We start from the raw sequence: 20679 nt of genomic DNA on the forward strand, positions 1-20679 counted from the left end.
GGAGGTCCTTCGCCCCCACTGTTTCCCTCGGTAGGCTGTTCCAGAATTGCACTCCTCTGATGGTTAGAAACCTTCGTCTAATTTCAAGCCTAAATTTCCTGACTGACAATTTATATCCGTTTGTCCTCGTGTCCACATTAGCACTGAGCTGAAATAATTCCTCTCCCTCCCTGGTATTTATCCCTCTGATATATTTAAAGAGAGCAATCATATCTCCTCTCAACCTTCTTTTGGTTAAGGAAAACAAACCGAGCTCCTCAAGTCTCCTTTCATACAACAGGCTTTCCATTCCTCGGATCATTCTAGTGGCCCTTCTTTGTACCCGTTCCAGTTATCTTTCCCATGCTCTCGCTGGAAGTCGCACTGTCCCCTTTCCCAACAGGCTGGCACAGACAGTGTTCTGAACACTTCGTGGGGAAGATTGTTCTGCTTGTGTCAGCAAGCTTGCAAGGAAGTGCTCAGCCCTGCAAGCTCTTCCGTATGAACCGCCTGCAGCCTCTGCAGTCAGCAGGGTGCCAAGTGACACAGAGTGAGTGACATCCTTGTGGAGCAGCAGAGTCCAACTGCCGACATCTGCCGTTTGAGAGAGGGGCAGGTGTGGGGGGACTCAGTTACAGCACAGCAGTGCCCTCACACAATCTGGGTCAGTCTGTGGCCCGAGGAGACAGCCATGTTTTCAGCATGCCCCTGAGCATCTGTGCTACAGCACACTGCAGGCCTTTATACTGCTTAGGAACATGGTTAACACCTGGGCTAGACCAGCTGTCAGTCATGCTAGGGCACTGCCATATTACAATTGGTAACCCAGGTTAGTATTTTCTGTCACGTAGCAGGAGCCAGACTGCTTAAAGCCACTCCAGTCACACGCTGCTCTGAATGTGGCTCTCTTCTAGGTCTATTTTTGTTGAAGGAAGGAAGACTCACCAACCAAGGATGGAGAATAAGGCTGAGGTGCTTTCCAGAGGATTCCCACAAGCTAGATCAGGGATCAGCAACCTTTGGCAAAAGCCCCCTGGTGGGCCGGGCCGGTTTGTTTACCTGCTGTGTTTGCAGGTTCAGCCGATCGCTGCTCCAGGCCAATGGGGGCTGTGGAAAGCCGTGCGGACCGAGGGATGTGCTGGTTGCTGCTTCCTGCAGCCCCCATTGGCCTGGAGCGGCGAACCACGGCCAGTGGGAGCTGCAATTGGCTGAACCTGTGGATGCGGCAGGTAAACAAACCGGCCCGGCCCGCCAGGGGGAGTACCCTGGCGAGCCACATGCCAAAGGTTGCCGATCCCTGTGCTAGATGTTTTCATACAGCACCTGCTTAGGCAGACATAATATAAATGCCAAATGCGCCCAAGAGAAGCAGCAGCTAGGTACAATGCTGGAGCAACAGGCCACAAGTGGCACGACCCCCCAAGATCCCCTTTGGTGGCAGTTGGAGGGGGAAGGAAAGGTGTTGGTAAACAGCTCTGATTAAGATTTGATCACAGTGTGTCAAACTGCATTCCCTCCAAGCCATGAAACAATCAGCCACCCTTGGTACAGAAGCCTCATTTGTTACTTACATTCATGTTGTTCGTAGGGTGGATATGAAAGGCGTACGGAGATCAGTATGAAGAAGATAAAGAGAGGCCAAGCAACTTCAATCAGCAGCTGAAACTGGAAAGAAAAGAGACAAGAAGTATTAGGATTTCATATTGAAAATACTAAGGGAGCTGAGATCACCATACAATCCATGTATAAGTCAGTAGAAATATGGTAAGCTTCACACTGGCTCTCTGCCTAGGTGCTCTTAAAGAGTCAGGGGCTGCTCGGTTATGGATTTCAAGAGCCTTTTGGGGTTGTAAAGTGCCACTTACACCGACTATGCAAAACATACCGTAGAGGGCTTACTTCTGGTTGGTTTTCATTCTTGTTAACTTCAGTCTGATGGGTGAAAAAATGATGCTTACCCTCAATGCATCTCACAGCCAGCTAGCTGAAACTTTGGCCTCCTATGTTAGGGATAGCTGAGAAGTGGAGTCCCCCCCCCCACTGCAGCCCTAACCAGGGACTCAGTTCCAGCTGTTAGTTACAGTGGGGTGTATCTGGAATAACACCACTGATGGCACACCACATTAGGGCACACCTGATCCCAGATGGTCGTTTTCAGTCTACAAATTATTTATACCTTGTTCATCCCTACAGGCCCCCAGGAGACTGGGGGCCCATTGTGCTAGACACTGTACATATGTAACCATACACCTCCTGGGTGTGGTGCTCTGTCCCATCTAGTGGCACCGAGACCACTTAGAGACAGAAAAAAATGAGTCTGCTCTACAGCCTTAGCTAAACAGGCAGCTGGCTTTTAGCTCGTGCAGCAGAGACTCATGCACTAAGCTCCAGAGGTCCCAGGTTCGATCCCGCCTGAAGACGACCTGGGTCTGTCAGCGTTACACATACACACAGTGAGACAGTTCTTGATGCAAAGAGCTTGCAACAATCTACATGGACCAGACAAAGGGTGGGAGAAGAGTATTATCCCTATAGTGTTACCTGGATGGGGGACTGAAGTACAGAGACATTGAGTGAATTACCCAAGGTCATGCAGAATGTCTGTACTGGAGCCAGAAATTGAACCTAGAGTGTCTTGTGTCCCTGTCTAGTTCCTTCCTCGCTAAGTTTGGCTGCCCAGAAAGCTTGCCCACACACGCTAGCCCTAAGGTAAGATCAAAACTACGAATTTGAACTTGGTCTCCTTTTGCATTTTTCAAATGTCTCCCACTTTTACAGCAAACATGGAGATTGTTTGTTGGCTCAGGCCTTACCCCTCACTTAAAACCCTCAAGCAAGATTTCAGTTCTGTCCTTACACATGCGCACAGGTCAGTGGGACAAGCAGGGCTGGCTCCAGGCACCAGCTGACCAAGCATGTGCTTGAGGCGGCACCTTGGGGCGGGGTGGCGCTCGGGTTTTGGTTTTTGTTTGTTTTTGGTTCAGCCAGGCACCGCTGGAGGGTTTTTTTGTTTGTTTTTGTTTCGCCGGGCAGAGCTTGGAGGCGGGCCTGGGGCTTGGGTGGTGCGGCGCTCGGTTGGGGGGGGGGGGGCCTTCGGGCAGCACGGCGCTCTTTTTTTTTTTTTTTTTTTTAAACCTTGCAGCAAAAAAAAAAAAAAAAAGTTAGAGGCAGCCCTGGGGACAAGGTCAGGATCTCACTGCAAGGTATAACCCCACATACTGCTCAGTGTCCACATACTAGATCATGAACAACCAAAATTAGTCCCCTGCCATTCAATACAGGACACTGCAGGCAGAGGCGGGGAAGACTTCTGGATATTTACCATCACTCCAGCTAAACTCACCCTGTGCATTAAGGCAATGGTGCATTAACCCAAATGCTATCTGCACCTGCCAGGGAAGCCATTCCAGCTGAGATTCCCACGGCTGGCCCTGCAGGTCCAGTTCCCATTACAATGAATAGAAGTTGGGAATCGATGTCTCTTAGGATGCTTTGCCTCTGAGGCTCACAGCACTGCTTCCAAACCACTCTTTGCCACAAGCACACTGTGCCTATTTATTGGCTCCAGGCTCTGCTGAAGTGACGTTCACAGGGCGTGGTAGTAACCCTGGAGCTCCACCTTTCCAAAGCAAACAGAGAAGAATCTCACCAGTCCCTATAAATATGGCAGAACCTCCTTTCGGGCTACAGGTGTTTACAAGCCAGCGAGTGCTAGGGGGAAACAGAGGTGCTAATGGGAACATGCTTCCTGCTGCACAACCCCGCACTATGGTCCCACTCAGGCATCGCCGGAAACAGAGCTAGGAAGTTCATAGTTGCCTCTAGCTTCCTTTTCTTGGGTCCTCCTGCTGCTGCTGGACAGGTCAGACTTTCCATTGCAATAATGAACAGGAGGGGTAGCGCTAGGTTATCCTCTCCTCCAAGGACTGAGCACAGGGATCCCTATTATCGTCTGCGGTTGGGCTCCGCGCTGCTGAAGAAGACTGGGGCACAGTGGTGGGGGTGGCTTTTCTGAAGCTCCTCGCTGAGACGAAGGCTACCAACCAGCTTCCCTCCACTCCTGCAGCAACGCGACGCACATGAGCGGAAGCCAGGGGGAGGAAGCAGGAATCACTCAGAATCCTCACTACCGAGAGACCTGAGCTAGACCAGGGGTCAAACAGAGCTCCCCCAGCTGGCACAAGATGTCTGCTATCCTAGCCCTGTCCCCATTGCATCAAGCTGCCATTGTCACTCACAGATCCTCCGTTTGCACAAGCAAGTGTGGTAATTACAGAATTAGGCCGGTAATGCTGCACATCGTGGTGGGCGATGTGCCAGGCTTTTAATGGTCTGAAAATGGGCCAATCGATGCTGATTGGCCAACTTGCAGTTCACTGAAGCATGTTATAATGAAGTCCTTCTCTTTCACAGCAGCCATGGAGCTTAGCTGGAGCCGAGGGTCTGCACCCAAGTTCCCTCTAAGCTGCACGGCTGCACAGCAGCCTACCAAGGGCTGCACAGGCGCTCAGGGCTGCAGCCAGGGAGAGGTGCCTCTCCCCTCTGTCCCCCCCGCCCCAGCCCCCGAGCTGCTGTGGGGAGAGAGGGCTGGGGGGAGTCCTCTTTCCCGCCCCGGCCCTGGGGCAGCCTGCATCCCAACCCCCTCATCCCTGGCCCCACCGGAGCCCACACCCCCAGCCAGAGCCCTCACCCCCCTGCACCCCAACCCTGAGTCCCCACCCCCACCCCCGAACCTCTCATCCCCAGCACCGCAACACATCACCTCCATGTTGGTGCACTTAACAAAATTCATTCTGCACATGCATGGGAAAAATAAGAGGGAACATTGGCCTGCTGAGCCTGGTACAGACTGGTTGGATAATGTCCACTTTGTTGAAATACTTGTTTAATAAAGGCATACACAGAAGATAAACTTATGCTTAGGATGGCATTTTAGAAGATGGTTTTGATTGCTGGCTTCATTCCATTCCCCGTCAATCAACTAAAAAAACCTGATCCTCCTCCTTTGGCTTCTAAAGCTCAGTGGGTCTCCCTGCTGCTAATTACATGCATCACTTTTTATTCAATACTATAGTTCCCTTTACAAACGTGGGTAAATAACCCCATCTTTACACATGAAGACAGAGGCACAAGGTCACACAAGAAGTCTAGACTGGAACCCAGGACTCCGCGATAACTACTAGATGATGTTGACTCCCGTGGAATGCAGATAGCAATAAAAAGCTTCTAAACACACGTCCTCAGCTCCAGTCCAGAATCAGTCAGGGACATAATTGCCATGCACACTCCCAGCATTGGTCTAACTCTGCTCCCACTGAAATCAGTGGGCGTTTTAGCATTGTTGGACAACGTAGCTCCTCTGATTTACACCAGCAGAGGATCTAACTCAATGTGAGGGGCCAGTTAGATAGTGAGATCTAGCAGCGTGTATAGGTCTGATCCTTAGCTAGCTAGCTATTTGCAGAGGAATAGAGTAGCAGGAGGAGGTGCTGAATAAGGGGAGTTGAATCAGAACAGTGCGTTTTTGCACAACTGTGACCCCTGCCCCTGGTTTTCCTTTCCTTCCCCCTGCCCTAGGAGCAGTCAGGATACTTTGTACTGGACAACTTCCAACCGCACAAAAGTAACACTTGAGTTGCACACGTCAGGCTGAGCTTTGAACCCAGCTTTTGCAATGCAGCTCAAACTCACTCCAACTTGGAAGCGAAGTTGTGATAGGAAACGTAGGCGGGTGCTGGCTCATTACAGGAGTTCTTGTGGGATGTAAAAATGATATTTAATGTGTCCACACAAACTGTTTTCTGGGTCAGATCTTTGGCTGGTGTAAATCAGAAATGACTTCAATGAGCCTATGCTCATTTATACTAACCTCTAACACAGATACAAACAGAGAATTACCAAGCTAGCCATGAAAATGGTGTAATGGGGATCCCTTTCCTCATTTTTGTTTCTATCATGTAATATTCTTCCCCTCTTGGTATTGCCAGTCAGATCCCACAGCTGGATCATTAGCAAGATAAAGGCCTTGGGGACAGGCACCAGAGAAGGCACTAAAATTACTCTGCCTGAGGCCTTCATTATAAGCTAACTAACGGTTCATTAAAAAAAAATATTAGCACTCTCTCTCATCCAATGGGCTACTAGCCAGGAAAACTACAGCACAGAAGCTATCCAGATGGTACCAAAAAACGTGGATTAAGACAACCAAGAACACAGCCCAAAAGAAGAGCCAGAAGGCCTTTTTCATTGGCAGTCACACGGTTCACTAATTTTCTATATAGGTCACTACGTTTTGGTGGTATCCCCAGATGTCTAATTATGTCCATGTTGCCCAGTAAACTAGTATATTCTGCATGGTCAGTACAGATTAAAACTAAAACTAAATTCCTTTCCCCACCTTCTATTTTGTTCAGAACACATGACTCTCGGAAGGCCTGGGCATAACAAATTCTTGAGATACAGGGGTCAATTCCTCAGCTAGTGCAAACCAGCATAGCTCCACAGACATCCATGGAGCTCCGTCAATTTACACCAAGGGAGGATCTGGATCTGTACATGTTTTGCATAAGAAGGAGAAATAGGGCTATAGAGATGAATGGACAGAATAGCACTATTGGCCACGCTGCAGCCCTCTACTTATATGAGCAGTTCTGCTTAAATCAGTTCACATAAGGCAGGGGTGGGAAAACTTTTTGGCCCGAGGGCCACATCTGGGTATGGAAATTGTATGGTGGGTCATGAACGCTCAAGAAATTGGGGGCTAGGGTGCGGGAGGGGGAGAGGGCTCCGGCTAGGGGTGCGAGCTCTGGGGCAGAGCCAGAAATGAGGAGTCCAGGGTGCAGGAGGTGGCTCCAGGCTGGGGTGTGTGGGGAGGGTGGGGGCTCCAGCTGGAGGTGCAGACTCTGGGGTAAGGCTGGGGATGAGGGGTTGGGGGTGCAGGAGGATGCTCTGGGCTCGGACTGAGGGGTTCAGAGGGTGGGAGGGTCGGGGTGCAGGAGGGGCTCAGGGGTGCAGGCGGCACTTACCTCAAGCAGTTCTTGGAAGCAGCAGCAGCAGCATGTCCCCACTCCGGCTCCTACGCGGAGGTGTGGCCAGGCGGCTCTGCACACTGCCCCGTCCACAGGCGCTGCCCCTGCAGCTCCCATTGGTGTGGTTCCTGGCCAATGGGAGCTGCAGAGGTGGCACTTGGGGCAAGGCCAAGGTGCAGAGCCCCCTGGCTGCCCCTACATGTAGGAGTTGGAGCGGGGACATGCCGTTGCTTCTGGGAGCCATGTGGAGCCAGACAAGCCCCCGACCTTGCTCCCCAGCAGGAGCTCAAGGGCCGGATTAAAACGTCTGAAGGGCCGGATGAGGCCCCCCGAGCCATAGTTTGCCCACCCCTGACATAAGGTCTAGAACAGGTGTTCTCAGCCTTTTCCATGGAAGGATCCCCCTCAATCTATCAATACGTGAAGGACACCTGTTTTAAACTGCAGGTTGAGAACCTATGGGCTAAAGGAGCAGGCTCTGTATGATTGGACCTGATGCAGAATGCATAAAATGGGAGAATCTCAACTACACAGAATTTCCTGGCTTCATCAGCACGCTTGGCATCACTGAGACAGACAGAAAAAGCTAAGGTTAGCTTAGCCTCACTAAGGTCATTTCAACACCTTGCAGGATTGGGTCCTTTCAGAAGCCTAAAATCTGACCATCATATTAATATGGACATTTTTACACGATACATCCTGAACCAGTGTGTCTTGCTCTTTCTTCTATGTCTGGTGGGTTATGAGGCTGCAACTTAGGCAGGCAAACAAAAAGAATGGCTTAAACTTACTGTCTGCCTTCTCCTGTACGTGAAGTTCTTCCATAGCAGCAACCCCAACTGTGTCCAGAAAGCCATCTTCCTTCAGCAAGCCCTGGAAGCTCCCCCTGTGCAGCAGCAGCAGCACACGGCAGGGACACTGTGGCTGGACATTCACTGGAGAGCAAAAATTAGGAGAGGAAAAACTAAGTTATAAACAAAAAGCAAACGAACAAGTACCACATTCTCATCTCACTTGCACCCACGCACCCCTGCTGAACCCAGGGCTGCTGCCAAATTGTTCCATCCTACCCTCATCCAACCCTGCAGACAGCCATGGGTGCAAATGAGTGTGGACTCTGACCCATGGTATTGCTTTCTAGACTAAAATAAATAAAACCCCACCATCCCCAGGAGGGCAATTCCCCTTCTTCCTGCCCATCAAATCTGAAAGCAAAAAACAAAACTAGGAGACAAAGCTCTAGTTACGTACAGCTGCTTTGGAGAATCTCTTGTTTCAGGTTAAACCCTATAGCGATCTCATAAAATGGCTGTGTGTGTTCCCCTCCATATTTTTTTTTTATAATGGTGAAAAAACAGCTATTTGGATGGGAGTTCTGCTATTTTAAAAGCTCCAGTCTCTGGCAGCTGCATCACTTGCAAAAGGCAGCACTACACACTGATCAGTGGCCGAAGTGCCCATAATGGGGGGAAACATGGGTCAGCCGAGCACGTTTGTATGGCACACAATAGGCATGTCAGGGCATACGCAATAGCAAATGCATCTATGCTTGATGGGTGAAGGCAGTAGAAAAGCATCTCTTCCCAACCTTGCTAGGGAGGTGTAGTGCTATGCTTGCTAAGATGCCACTGATGCACCTTCTTCAACATAGAGGTCTGATCAACCAATGCTCTGCATCTTGCATAGTCATTCACAGTGGTGTGGCGCGTAAAATGCTCCCAAATCATAGAACATGAGGGTTAGTGCAACCCCCTGCTCAAAGCAGGACCAATCCCCAATTTTTGCCCCAGATCCCTAACTGGCTCCCTCAAGGATTGAACTTGCAACCCTGGGTTTAGCAGGCCAATGTGCAAACCACTGAGCTATCCCTCCCCCCCAGGCAATTGGTAGCATTTCACACTCACTTTGCACTGGTGTAAGTAACTACACAAGGTGCAGGATAACACAGAATCCAATTCCTAGTTTATTTTGCTGTCAATTTATTAATAGTACAAAAAGTTAATAGGGTGGATTTTCTATGTTATAAAAGCTTTAACCGGTTATATAAAACACACTGAGCTATAGCTACCCCTCCTTGATATTAGTTACATGGAGAACACACACATATGCTTTTGATAATCTTCTGACATACCAGTGCCTTGGCAGAGTGATTCTAAATTGCATTCCTGCTTGCAAAGTGCAGTGAAAGCATTCCCAAAATTCATAAACAAGATATGAACATAAAACTTGGATGAAATTCTCTGGCCTGTGTTATGCAGGAGGTCAGACTAAATTATCATAATTTGGCCTTTAAAAATCTGTGACTCTACAAACGTCCAGACCAATCAATCAGTTCTTTTTAATCTCGTCAAAGACTAAACATCAATATCACAAAGTTACACATCAGTGACCTTCAGATTAAAACCTGGATGAGAAAAGGTGACATTTTCATAATGTAACTACCAAAACCAATTAAACCAAACTGCTATTATATCAAATTCCTAGGATGACCACGCTGTTGTAGGACAACAGAGCTGCTTAACACTAGCAAATGAGCAGGAGAACAAGAGAAGAGGCTCCCTACAAGAACCAACAACCAACATGGATCTAAATGAAGTGATCAATGTTATCACATAATCACCTCAAGTATATAGTCAGTATAGGTCCATTTACATCATTGGATTCTGCAGGATCTAGAAATGTTCTTCATCCACAGCTGCCCCTCTCCACAGTCAGAAAATGCCTCAGTGCTCTCTGCAAAGGGAATGCCTCACTCTAGATTCCCTGTGGTTGGACAACGCTGCCTCTGATGTTCCAGCTGCACATACATCTGGTTCGTGGCATTCACCAGAGACATCCTAAAAGCGAGGTGCTGACAGGCTCCGCAGAACATCCAAAGGAAAAAATCTGGCCTCTGATGAGGAGGTCAAAGGACAAGCTTTGGCCTCCAAGGACTCCCCTCAAACACCTCCCACCAACAGCATGCTTACTTTCCTGCTGGATCACAGAGAGGTTGCAGTGCGGCTCTGTTAAGTATCAATGTTAAATATTTCAAGCTGTAACAAAACATAATCCAGAAAAGAAACTAAGTAGGAACATTACCACCCCCTCTATCCACTCATGCAACAGGGCATCTGAAAGCATTTTCTTTCAGAGTCTCAGTGAGCAATCTGAACATTACTGGTATCTTAATGCAACAGACATGGACTCTCTGTGATCACTAACAGTGCAAAGACGACTCTAGTGGAGTGTCCTAGCGACTAGATGGGGACACACTTGTTTTTCAAGCATTTGCCACACAGTCACTAACCCTGGGCCATGAATCCATGATTCCCCCTTTCCTAATCCCCACTGAAGCACAGCAAAAAGGATTCATCCCTTTCTTGCATAGGGCCTGATCTTGCACCCATCTTAATTACTAGCTCATTTGCTAGTAATTAAGTAAACAAGAGTTTACAAACTGAGCTTAGCCCAGATTCATTGGCTCCAATACTCATGGTCCTACAACAGAGGCAGTATGGAAATTCAAGCAGTATTTTGTGGGATGCTTCTTCTGAGAACTAATCACTAGGTAGTTGGGATAATCCACTTCAGTGGAAAACCAGAGGCCTGGAATGGGTGCAGAGCAACACTGTCCAGAACCCAGCGCTTAGAATCTGGAAGTAAAACAGCAAGAACTGACTTTATTAGGCACAAGAGATTCACTCAGCTGAGTGAAACTGATCAGTGGGAAGTTTGGGCCACAAAAATCCATAGGATGGACAAAGCCAGGACTTGCCAGATAAACTGGGTGCTGCATGTGTTATTCCAAACTGTACAAACCTGTTCATGTCCACCTCTCGGCTATCTACAACTACTAATCTGATGACTACATACAGAGACATCCGGAGTATCTGTCAGACATCAACAAAGATTGGGCAAAACACTTCTGTGCATGCCGAAAGCTGGCTCTGATTTTAACTGACTTGAGAGGCTGACAGATGTGGTTCTTTTGTGACATAATTTAGGTAGCTCCCCAAATTCACTACTAATGCACCAGAAAATTCCTAGTGGGTAAGAATCTCTGTACAAAATGACCCCCACCCCCCCAAGCCTCCTTCAGATATTTCAGACACTTGTTTTTCCAACTGTCCAAGGATGAGAATTAAAACACCACCTGCGGGAAGATCCTTGCTATAGCAGACACCACTAGGTCAGCTAGAGTTTAAAGTCCATGAGCATTTCCACTCTCACCTATTTTGATAGGTTTTCAGCACAGCTGTAAAAATCCAGTCCGACTTGCAATAGAGAAGTGCAATGCTACAACAACAGAGTTCAGCCAGTTTCAGCAGAGACTCTATGCCTTTCCTCTTCAAGTAACATTTTGTGAGCCATTAGTACATACCATGAACCCTAAAAGTACCAAATGCAGGAGTGGAGGCATGCAAGTAAACTTATGTTCTATGAATTCACTACTATAGGTTAAATTCTCTCTTGGTGTAAATTGAGGCCGCTCTACTGAAGTCAATGGATAGCCACCCATTTACACCAACAGAGAATTTGGTCCTTTCAATCTATTGCGTAATTTGTTTTTCTATATCCCATATTCTCCAACAAGACAGCAAGAAGTCCCTTAACTCTGGCAGATGGTGAGGTCTGGAGTGAGCTTTATTGTCTACAACTGTCCTGCATACACTCATCACAATGCACAGGGCTTACTACTGCAAGTAATCCAGCTATTCCCAGGTGCAAGAATGCAGGGGCGGCTCTACAAATTTGGCCACCCCAAGCAGTCATGCCCGGGAGGCGCCCCCGAGCCGCGGGAGCAGCGGACCTCCCGCGGGCATGACTGCGGAGGGTCCGCTGGTCGCTCGGCTGGACCTCCCACAGCTGCGGGCGGTTCGCTGGTCCGGCGGCTCCGGTTGAGCTGCCGTGGGACCAGCGAACCGTCCGCAGTCATGCCTGCGGGAGGTCCACTGGAGCCGCCGGCTGAGCGTCCCCTCCGCAGTCATGCCTGCGGCAGGTCCGCTGCTCCCGGGGCTCCGGTGGACCTCCCGCAGGCATGACTGCGGCAGGTCCACCGGCCCAGCCTGCCGCCCCCCCGGGAAAGGGCCGCCCCAGGCGGGTGCTTGCCCCACTGGGCTCTGGAGCCGGCCCTGCAAGAATGAACAGAAACAGGCCGGCAGAAAAGATTCTGTGATGTATCTGCATAACCTTCATTTTCATACCCACTCAAGAGACACAAGCTCAACTGCCAGCTCTGTCACAAGCTCCCTGTAGGTCCTTGGGCAAGTCACTTCTCTTTCAGTTCCCTCAATGAGACATCGGGATAATCATTCTTCCTTTGGCAGTCTTGCCTATTTAGGATTGTAAGACCTTCAGGACAGACACCGTGTCTCTTACTAAAGTGGCTGTACAGCACCTAGCATAACAGAGTCCTGATTGCAGTTAGAGCCTTTAGGTGCTACCAGAATTCAAATAATAAAAAGAACTGATTGCTACTTAGAGCACGGAACTGGGCTGTGATTGCACATCTGGAGCAGCGTTATTTCTGCACAGAGCATTCTCTGCACAGAGCCCAGTGATGTTAGTAGATACAAGGGAGGGTTGAATACAATCTAAGCTCTCTGCTAAAGAACAAGCAAGAACAAATCAATGGTCAGGAGGCCCCTCTGCATTTGATCACAGGAAAACACGACAAGACTCTCAATCCAGAACTCTGGTGGGGGAGGTTATTCTCTGTCCTCACAGAGAAACGAGTGTATATCAGATTTTATGTGAATAATTTGGCAGAGAATACTCTGCCTAAGCTCATGCACAGCTCCATGGGTTCGGCTGTGCACACCACTGTTCTGATACTAGCCAAGGTGAGGATGAGAAGACAGATCTCTGGCCACTTGTCTGTACAGGGTGCAGTCTACCCTATCAGCAATTGGCTGAATATCATCCACACCCACCAAAAAAAATCCAAAGGAGGGAGCCAGGAGAGAGAAATGTGTAAGTTCTCCCCTCTCACAGCATCCCCCAGATCATTCCACTGGGTGTGTGGGTGTTAAACACCCCCCCCCCCATTAGTGAGTGGTTCATGTCACAGCTCCGGGCAACTGTACTTGTATTCTCCCTCTGTGGCCGGCCCAGGACACCGAAGGCTCCCAGCTCCTCATTCATCACTACTCTTGGGTAGAGACCCCAGTTTCCAGGCTGCCCAGCTCCCTGCCTACACTATGATATTTGCAGAAAGCTATCCTGCCTAAACCAGTGTCTGCACTTTGCTTTCCCTCCAGACTCTATGAACAGTATAATGGCCCACAGTTATAAGTTACTACACAGCCCTTTCTAACAAGCAAGCACACTTATTCTTAAGATGAAAGCATAAGAGAGAAAAAAAACTATTAAAAACTATAAAAAAAATCCTACATGCATGCTAAAAAGCTTATCGGAGATCACCCTAACTTCAACCGTGGTCTCTGGTAGGTGTGAGATCCTCCAAACTCACAACAAGGTTCTCTCTGTGGTTACAAGTTCATAACTGTTTCAGATTAAGAAACAGAACCCTGATTGGGCCGATCAGCCTATTTCTTTATACTGGGAGGCAGTGACCATGAGATGGTCGAGTTCAGGATCCTGACACAAGGAAGAAAGGAGAGCAGAAGAACAGAGACCCTGGACTTCAGAAAAGCAGACTTCAACTCCCTCAGGGAACTGATGGGCAAGGTCCCCTGGGAGAATAACATGACGGGGAAAGGAGTCGAGGAAAGCTGGCTGTATTTTAAAGAATCCTTATTGAGGTTGCAGGAACAAACCATCCTGATGTGTAGGAAGAAAAGTAAATATGGCAGGCGACCAGCTTGGCTTAACAGTGAAATCCTTGCTCGTCTTAAACACAAAAAAACAGCTTACAAGAAGTGGAAGATTGGACAAATGACCAGGGAGGAGTATAAAAGTATTGCTCAGGCATGCAGGAGTGAAATTAGGAAGGCCAAATCACACTTGGAGTTGCAGCTAGCCGGAGATGTTAGGAGTAACAAGAAGGGTTTCTTTAGGTATGTTAGCAACAGGAAGAAAGTCAAGGAAAGTGTGGGCCCCTTGCTGAATGAGGGAGGGAACCTAGTGACAGAGGATATGGAGAAAGCTAGTGTACTCAATGCTTTTTTTGCCTCTGTCTTCACAGACAAGGTCAGCTCCCAGACAGCTGCACTCTGCAGCACGGTATGGGGAGGAGGTGACCAGCTCTCTGTGGAGAAAGAAGTAGTTCGGGACTATTTAGGAAAGCTGGACGAGCACAAGTCCATGGGGCCGGATGCGCTGCATCCGAGGGTGCTAAAGGAGTTGGCCGATGAGATTGCAGAGCCATTGGCCATTATCTTTGAAAAATCATGGTGATCGGGGGAGGTCCCGGATGACTGGAAAAAAGCTAATGTAGTGCCCATCTTTAAAAAAGGGAAGAAGGAAGATCCAGGGAACTACAGGCCAGTCAGTCTCACCTCAGTCCCTGGAAAAATCATGGAACAGGTCCTCAAGGAATCAATCCTGAACCACTTAAAGGAGGGGAAAATGATCAGGAACAGTCAGCATAGATTCACCGAGGGCAAGTCATGCCTGACTAACCTAATTGCCTTCTATGATGAGATAACCGGCTCTGTGGATGAGGGGAAAGCAGTGGATGTGCTATTTCTGGACTTTAGCAAAGCTTTTGATACAGTCTCCCACAGTATTCTTGCCAGCAAGTTAAAGAAGTCTGGGCTGGATGAATGGACGGTAAGGTGGATAGAAAACTGGCTAGATGGTCGGGCTCAACGGGTAGTGATCAATGGTTCCATGTCTAGTTGGCAGCTGGTATCAAGTGGAGTGCCCCAAGGGTCGGTGCTGGGGCCAGTTTTGTTCAATATCTTCATTAACGATCTGGAGGATGGTGTGGACTGCACCCTTAGCAAGTTTGCAGATGACACTAAACTGGGAGGAGTGGTTGATACGCTGGAGGGTAGGGATAGGATACAGAGGGACCTAGACAAATTAGAGGATTGGGCCAAAAGAAATATGATGAGGTTCAACAAGGACAAGTGCAGAGTCCTGCACTTAGGACGGAAGAATCCCATGCACTGCTACAGACTAGGGACCGAATGGCTGGGCAGCAGTTCTGCAGAAAAGGACCTAGGGGTTACGGTGAACGAAAAGCTGAATATGAGTCAACAGTGTGCCCTTGTTGCCAAGAAGGCTAATGGCATTTTGGGTTGTATAAGTAGAGGCATTTCCAGCAGATCGAGGGACGTGATCATTCCCCTCTATTCAGCACTGGTGAGGCATCATTTGGAGTACTGTGTCCAGTTTTGGGCCCCACACTACAAGAAGGATGTGGATAAATTGGACAGAGTCCAGCGGAGGGCAACAAAAATGATTAGGGGGCTGGAGCACATGACTTATGAGGAGAGGCTGAGGGAACTGGGATTGTTTAGTCTGCAGAAGAGAAGAATGAGGGGGGATTTGATAGCTGCTTTCAACTACCTGAAAGGGGGTTCCAAAGAGGATGGATCTAGACTGTTCTCAGTGGTAGAAGATGACAGAACAAGGAGTAATGGTCTCAAGTTGCAGAGGGGAGGTTTAGGTTGGACATTAGGAAAAACTTTTTCACTAGTAGGGTGGTGAAGCACTGGAATGGGTTACCTAGGGAGGTGGTGGAATCTCCTTCCTTAGAGGTTTTAAAGGTCAGGCTTGACAAAGCCCTGGCTGGGATGATTTAGTTGGGTTTGGTCCTGCTTTGAGCAGGGGGTTGGACTAGATGACCTCCTGAGGTCCCTTCCAACCCTGAGATTCTATGATTCTATGAAAAATCACTCTTAAAGTGCCAGATAAGAATGAACTTTTGGAACAAAAAAAGTGTGGTTTGCCTGGGGAATGGCTAAGGGACAGTGAATGCAAATACCCCTCCTGCAGTTATGCAAAACCCCATCTTTTTGTAGCTTAATAAACTTAATATCTCCAAAGGATATTGCAGGAAATTGCCAAATCTGCCACAGTGCAGCCCACTCAACTGTCCATGCCCTTTCCCCAGTTTCAGGGGGTAGCCGTATTAGTCTGTATCCACAAAAACATGGAGTCCGTTGGCAACTTAAAGACTAATAGATTTATTTGGGCATAAGCTTCCATGGGTAAAAAACCACTTCCTGCATCTGAAGTGGTTTTTACCCACAAAAGCTTAAGCCCAAATAAATCTGTTAGTCTTTAAGGTGCCAACGGACTCCTTGTTGTTTTTCCCCAGTTTGTTCCCTATACCTCTGTCTTCTGAGTGGCTCTCCAACTCTACAGAGGGCAGGAGAGATTTCAGTGCAGAGGCCACCATCTGCACATGCCATCTGTGGGACGATCCGGCAGTGCAGCAGAAATCGTTAATTTTAGCGATAAACTATCACAGTGGAGCATCTTTGCCGTAAGTGCTGCAGGTTCATTAACAAAAGGTGTGCTTCAAGTCATCATTTGTTATTGGCACAACACTCCTCCACTGCTCAGAATCAGAGTATTCCGAAGTGCCTCTAACCCAGTCGGCCAGGAGTCCCCCAGAGACGGACCCAGTCCCAACAGAAAGCTGTATTTTACAGATTTAGAATTTAAACAGAGAAAAGCTGCTGTGGCAGAGAATCCATCCCTGCCTCTCTTCCCTCCCCTCTTCCATTCCTGGGGTCTGTACTCAGCAAACATACAACAGCCTTCAAAAGAATCTGTCTGCAAACAATGCAGCTGTTTGCTCTAGGACAGGGAAAGACCTTTCCTCTAGAAAATAAATCACTATTTAGACAGGGAACATAGCAAACTAATCAAATCCCAGGGGATCCGGATGTTTCAGAATATTGATAATGGGCTACAGAGTCTTTAACCTATAGATCACCAGCCCTGGTCAGCGGTGACTGACAGCTGTTACCAGCTGATGAGAGTTCAGTGGCCCATGTTAAATAACTTCAGTGGCCTCAGTCCAGTTGTTAGTGGGCAAGAATCGACACCACAAAAGCAACCACTACAGCTGGCAGTTCTGCAGAGGCCAAGGACTGAGGGGCCATGGAGACTGGCATGGTCTCACCAGGGCAAGTTTGAAGCACACTGGCTGGACAGTGGGTTTGCACTGTCACTGCTTGTGCTGTCCCTGAGGAGACTAAGCCTCCTAAGCAGAGCTGTAATTAGCCCCAGCACCACCCAGCCCCCCCAAAACACACACTCCAGCACCGCCCGGCCCTGCGGAAACACCCCCCACCAGCGCTGCCTGCCCCGCGCAAACAAACCCTCCTTCCCCCGCGCCGCCCCGCCCAACCAGCTGTGGGCTGAAGGGGGTGGGGTGGGGGAAGAGAAGAAACGGCAGGCATAGAGTGACCGGATCACAGCAGTAAAATAGGACCAGCCCCGTCCCTGCTCAGCCCCACCATCACACCCCTCTTCACCCACTAGCCCCCTGCTGGCTTGCTGCGTCCCTCCTAGTCAGTCCCCCACCCACCACTCGCCTCCTTTCACCTTCTCCCTCCCCTGCCAGAAACCCTCATGCCCGCCCCTAGAGCCCCTGCTGGCTCACTGCTCGCCTCTTTGCCCACCTGGCACTTGCCCACCCGCTCGCCCCCTCACCCCCAAGTATAAAGCCTCATTCAAAGACCCAGGGGGTCACTATATTACTGCACACAGCAGTCAGTCAATGCAGTTGTAGATAAATCTCTGCATTATACATTTTTGTATAACTTTTATATGACTTTGTATCCAACCCTGGTAATATGTTATAGGGGGCCCCTGAGGTACTATAATTAAGGTAAAAGAAAAATGTCTTTTTGCTAGAAGTAGAATAAGATCTTCCCCCCACTTTGTAATCAATGGCCCTGTTGAATGAAGGAGGTGTGACTGAGCAAGGCGTGGAAGGCAGCACCTCCAGACAGCTGCAGCCCTGGGAGAGGGGCTGGGAGCCAGACCAAGGACAATCAAACTTGTCAAGCGGGCTGACTAGAGAAGAGCAGACATACTGACGGCCTTGGGGTTAGGAGCAAGCACCTTCGTTTGGGAAAGCAGCAAAGAGTCCTGTGGCTAACAGACGTTTTGGAGCATGAGCTTTCATGGGTGAATCCCCACTTCATCCGATACATGCATCCGACAAAGTGGGTATTCACCCACAAAAGCTCATGCTCCCAAACGTCTCAGTCTATAATGTGCCACAGGATTCTTTGCTGCTTTTACAGATCCAGACTAACACGGCTCCCCCTCTGATACTTCCTTTGGGAACACCCTCTTTGCAGCATTGGGACAACCCACAGCCCAGAGAAAAGCAGCAAAAAGGACCAAAAGACAGTCCCAGATTTTGAATCTGGGAGATTCGCCCCACTCCAGCCACCGACTCGCTGCTCACCTCCTCACCCCCAGTAAAAAGCCTCATTCAAAGACCCACTATATTAATGCACACAGCAGTCAATCAATGCAGTACCAACAATTAAAATACTGAAAATGGATGCCCCCCTCCATCCACCGACTCGCCTCCTCACCCTCCCCTCCAGGTATCGGGGCGGCAGGTTTATAGAAATTTTGATTGTGCCCAGAACACTCAGAGCTCGCCCCCACCCCCGAACGCTGCTCCCCACCTGCCTAAGGCTCTGCGAGGGAGTTTGGGTGGGGGGAGGAGGTCTGGGGTGCAGGCCCTGGGTTGGGGCAGGGGACTGGAGTGTAGGACGCTTGAGAGGATCAGCTCTGGGATGGAATCTGGGATGCAGGCTCTGGGAGGGAGTTTGGGGGCAGGAGAGGGTGTGTGGGAAGAGGTGAGGGTACAGGCTCTGGGATGGGGTTTGGGTGCTGGGTGCAGGCTCTGGGCTGGGGCAGGGCCTCTGGGTACAGGCTCTGGGATGGAGTTTGGGTGCTGGGTGCAGGCTCTGGGCTGGTGCACAGGGTGGGGTGCAGGATGGGTGCAGGCTCTGGGACAGAGTTTGGGGGCCGGAGAGGGGGTGGTGGGTGCTGGGGTGGGAGGGGAGGGGACTGCCATCACATGTGGCTTCCTTCCTTCCCTGCTGCCCCCCGCCATAGCCTCACTGGTGGTGGGGGATGGGGCTACCCCTTGCCCAGTGTTTGCAGGAGTGGTGGCTGGGGGAAGGAGCCACACTCACCGAAGTCCAAGCAGCTGCTTAGGTGAGTGAGGTCCACTGCCAATGATCCAGTGTCTCCCACCGGAAGCCCCCTCAGCGTCTCCTCTAGGTGGGTGCCGGGGGAGGGGAGGGCTGCGAAGCACGTGTGCGCCTCCTCCCACCCCTCCTGACGTGCAGCAGCTGACTGCCGGCTCTCAGCCCTCTGCCGGCCAGCCGGCGACTCTTGTTGCCATAGAGGCAGCAGCAGCCGGGAGAGCCAGGCACCCCTTGGCTTTGCGCGCCTGAGGCAAGTGCCTCACTCACCTTGCCCTGGTTACGGCTCTGCTCCTAAATTATCTATTCAGCCTCTTGCACGAGCAATGAGGATTAAATGCAGAGCCTACTGAAATCAATGGTTGACTTCGTGGACTTTGGATCAGGTTCTAAAATGAATCTTATCAAACCAAACCAGAGTAGCCATAAAAACAATTCAAGAGCTGGAAAAAATGTCTTGCAGCAAGACACTGAAAACGTTCAGCCTGTTTAGCTTATTAAGAAGAAGACTGTGAAGTGACTTGACTACAGTGTACAAGAACCTTCTCTTGGGGAGAAGGTACTGAGGGCTAAGGGGCTCTTTAATCTAGCAGGCAAAGGCACAAGAATCAATGGCTGAAAGCTGAAGCCAGATAAAAATGTGTGCCTTATTTCAAATTTGAGTTTAACAGTGATAGCGATTAACCACTAGAACAAGCTACCAAGGGAAACAGTTGAGTCTCCATCTCTGATGCCTTTCTGGAAGTTACGCTTTAGCCAAACACAAGTTACTGGGTTCAACATAATGTAACTGGGTGAAATTTAATGGTCTGTCAGATACCGACTAACTGAACTAAAGGTCCCTTCTGGCGTTAAACTCTGACTCAAGGCATGAAACGTCTTTTATTTACTTTCCTTTAAGTAATTCCAGGCTGCATTTGGTAAATAATCACAACAATCCTCCATCTTGGCAAGGGGTTAGACTAGATAACCCTTGTGGTCACTTCTATCCCTATGGTTCTAGGCTTAGCGTTGCAAAGCCCTTACTTGTAGTATTGTGGTAATGCTAGAGCTCCCTGCTGAGATCGGTGCCCCACTGTGCCAGGTGCTGTACATACAAATAGCAAGAGACCATCCCTGCCATGAAGAGTTACCATTCCGAATAAACAAGTCAAAGGAAGTGCTATTATCCCTATTTTGCAGATGGAGAACTGAGGCACAGACCAGAGAGAGATTAAGGCCTTAAACCTCAAAAGTGTTTAAGTGTAACTCCCATTGGAGTCCATAGGAGTTAGGTGCCTAAATACCTCTGGGGATCTGGGCCTAAGTGACTTTCCCAAGGTCACATAAGGCGCCTGCCACAGACCTGGGAATTATATGCAGTTCTCCTAAATCCCAGTCTTCAGCCTTCACCATCTGCCTGAAAGCTCTTCAAATCAGATGTCAAATTCCAGCTTCTCCTAGCACAATGGGATACAGCAGCTACAACTAAGAGCTTTTTCTACGTAGTTACATATGTGATCACTGCCTTTAACAGGACAAGAAGTTACCATAACAAGGTGCAGAAATCTGGAGAAAAGCTTATATTAAAACTCTAATAGTTACAGTAA

General features: G+C 49.2%; 1 protein-coding gene across 1 annotated transcript in view; it reads right to left on the reverse strand.

Annotated features, from left to right (window-relative positions):
• Positions 1-20679, reverse strand: part of LOC123372271 (phospholipid-transporting ATPase ABCA1) — a 156097-nt gene that overhangs the window by 124330 nt on the left and 11088 nt on the right. The window contains exons 2-3 of the mRNA XM_045020273.1: positions 7799-7942; positions 1551-1644 (exon numbers count right to left, since the gene is read on the reverse strand). Of these exons, the coding sequence (XP_044876208.1) occupies positions 1551-1644; positions 7799-7864 (160 nt within the window). The 5' untranslated portion in view covers positions 7865-7942. The remainder of the gene's footprint in view (positions 1-1550; positions 1645-7798; positions 7943-20679) is intronic.

The sequence above is a fragment of the Mauremys mutica genome, chromosome 6, assembly GCF_020497125.1.
Source record: "Mauremys mutica isolate MM-2020 ecotype Southern chromosome 6, ASM2049712v1, whole genome shotgun sequence".
NCBI classification, from domain to species: domain Eukaryota; kingdom Metazoa; phylum Chordata; order Testudines; family Geoemydidae; genus Mauremys; species Mauremys mutica.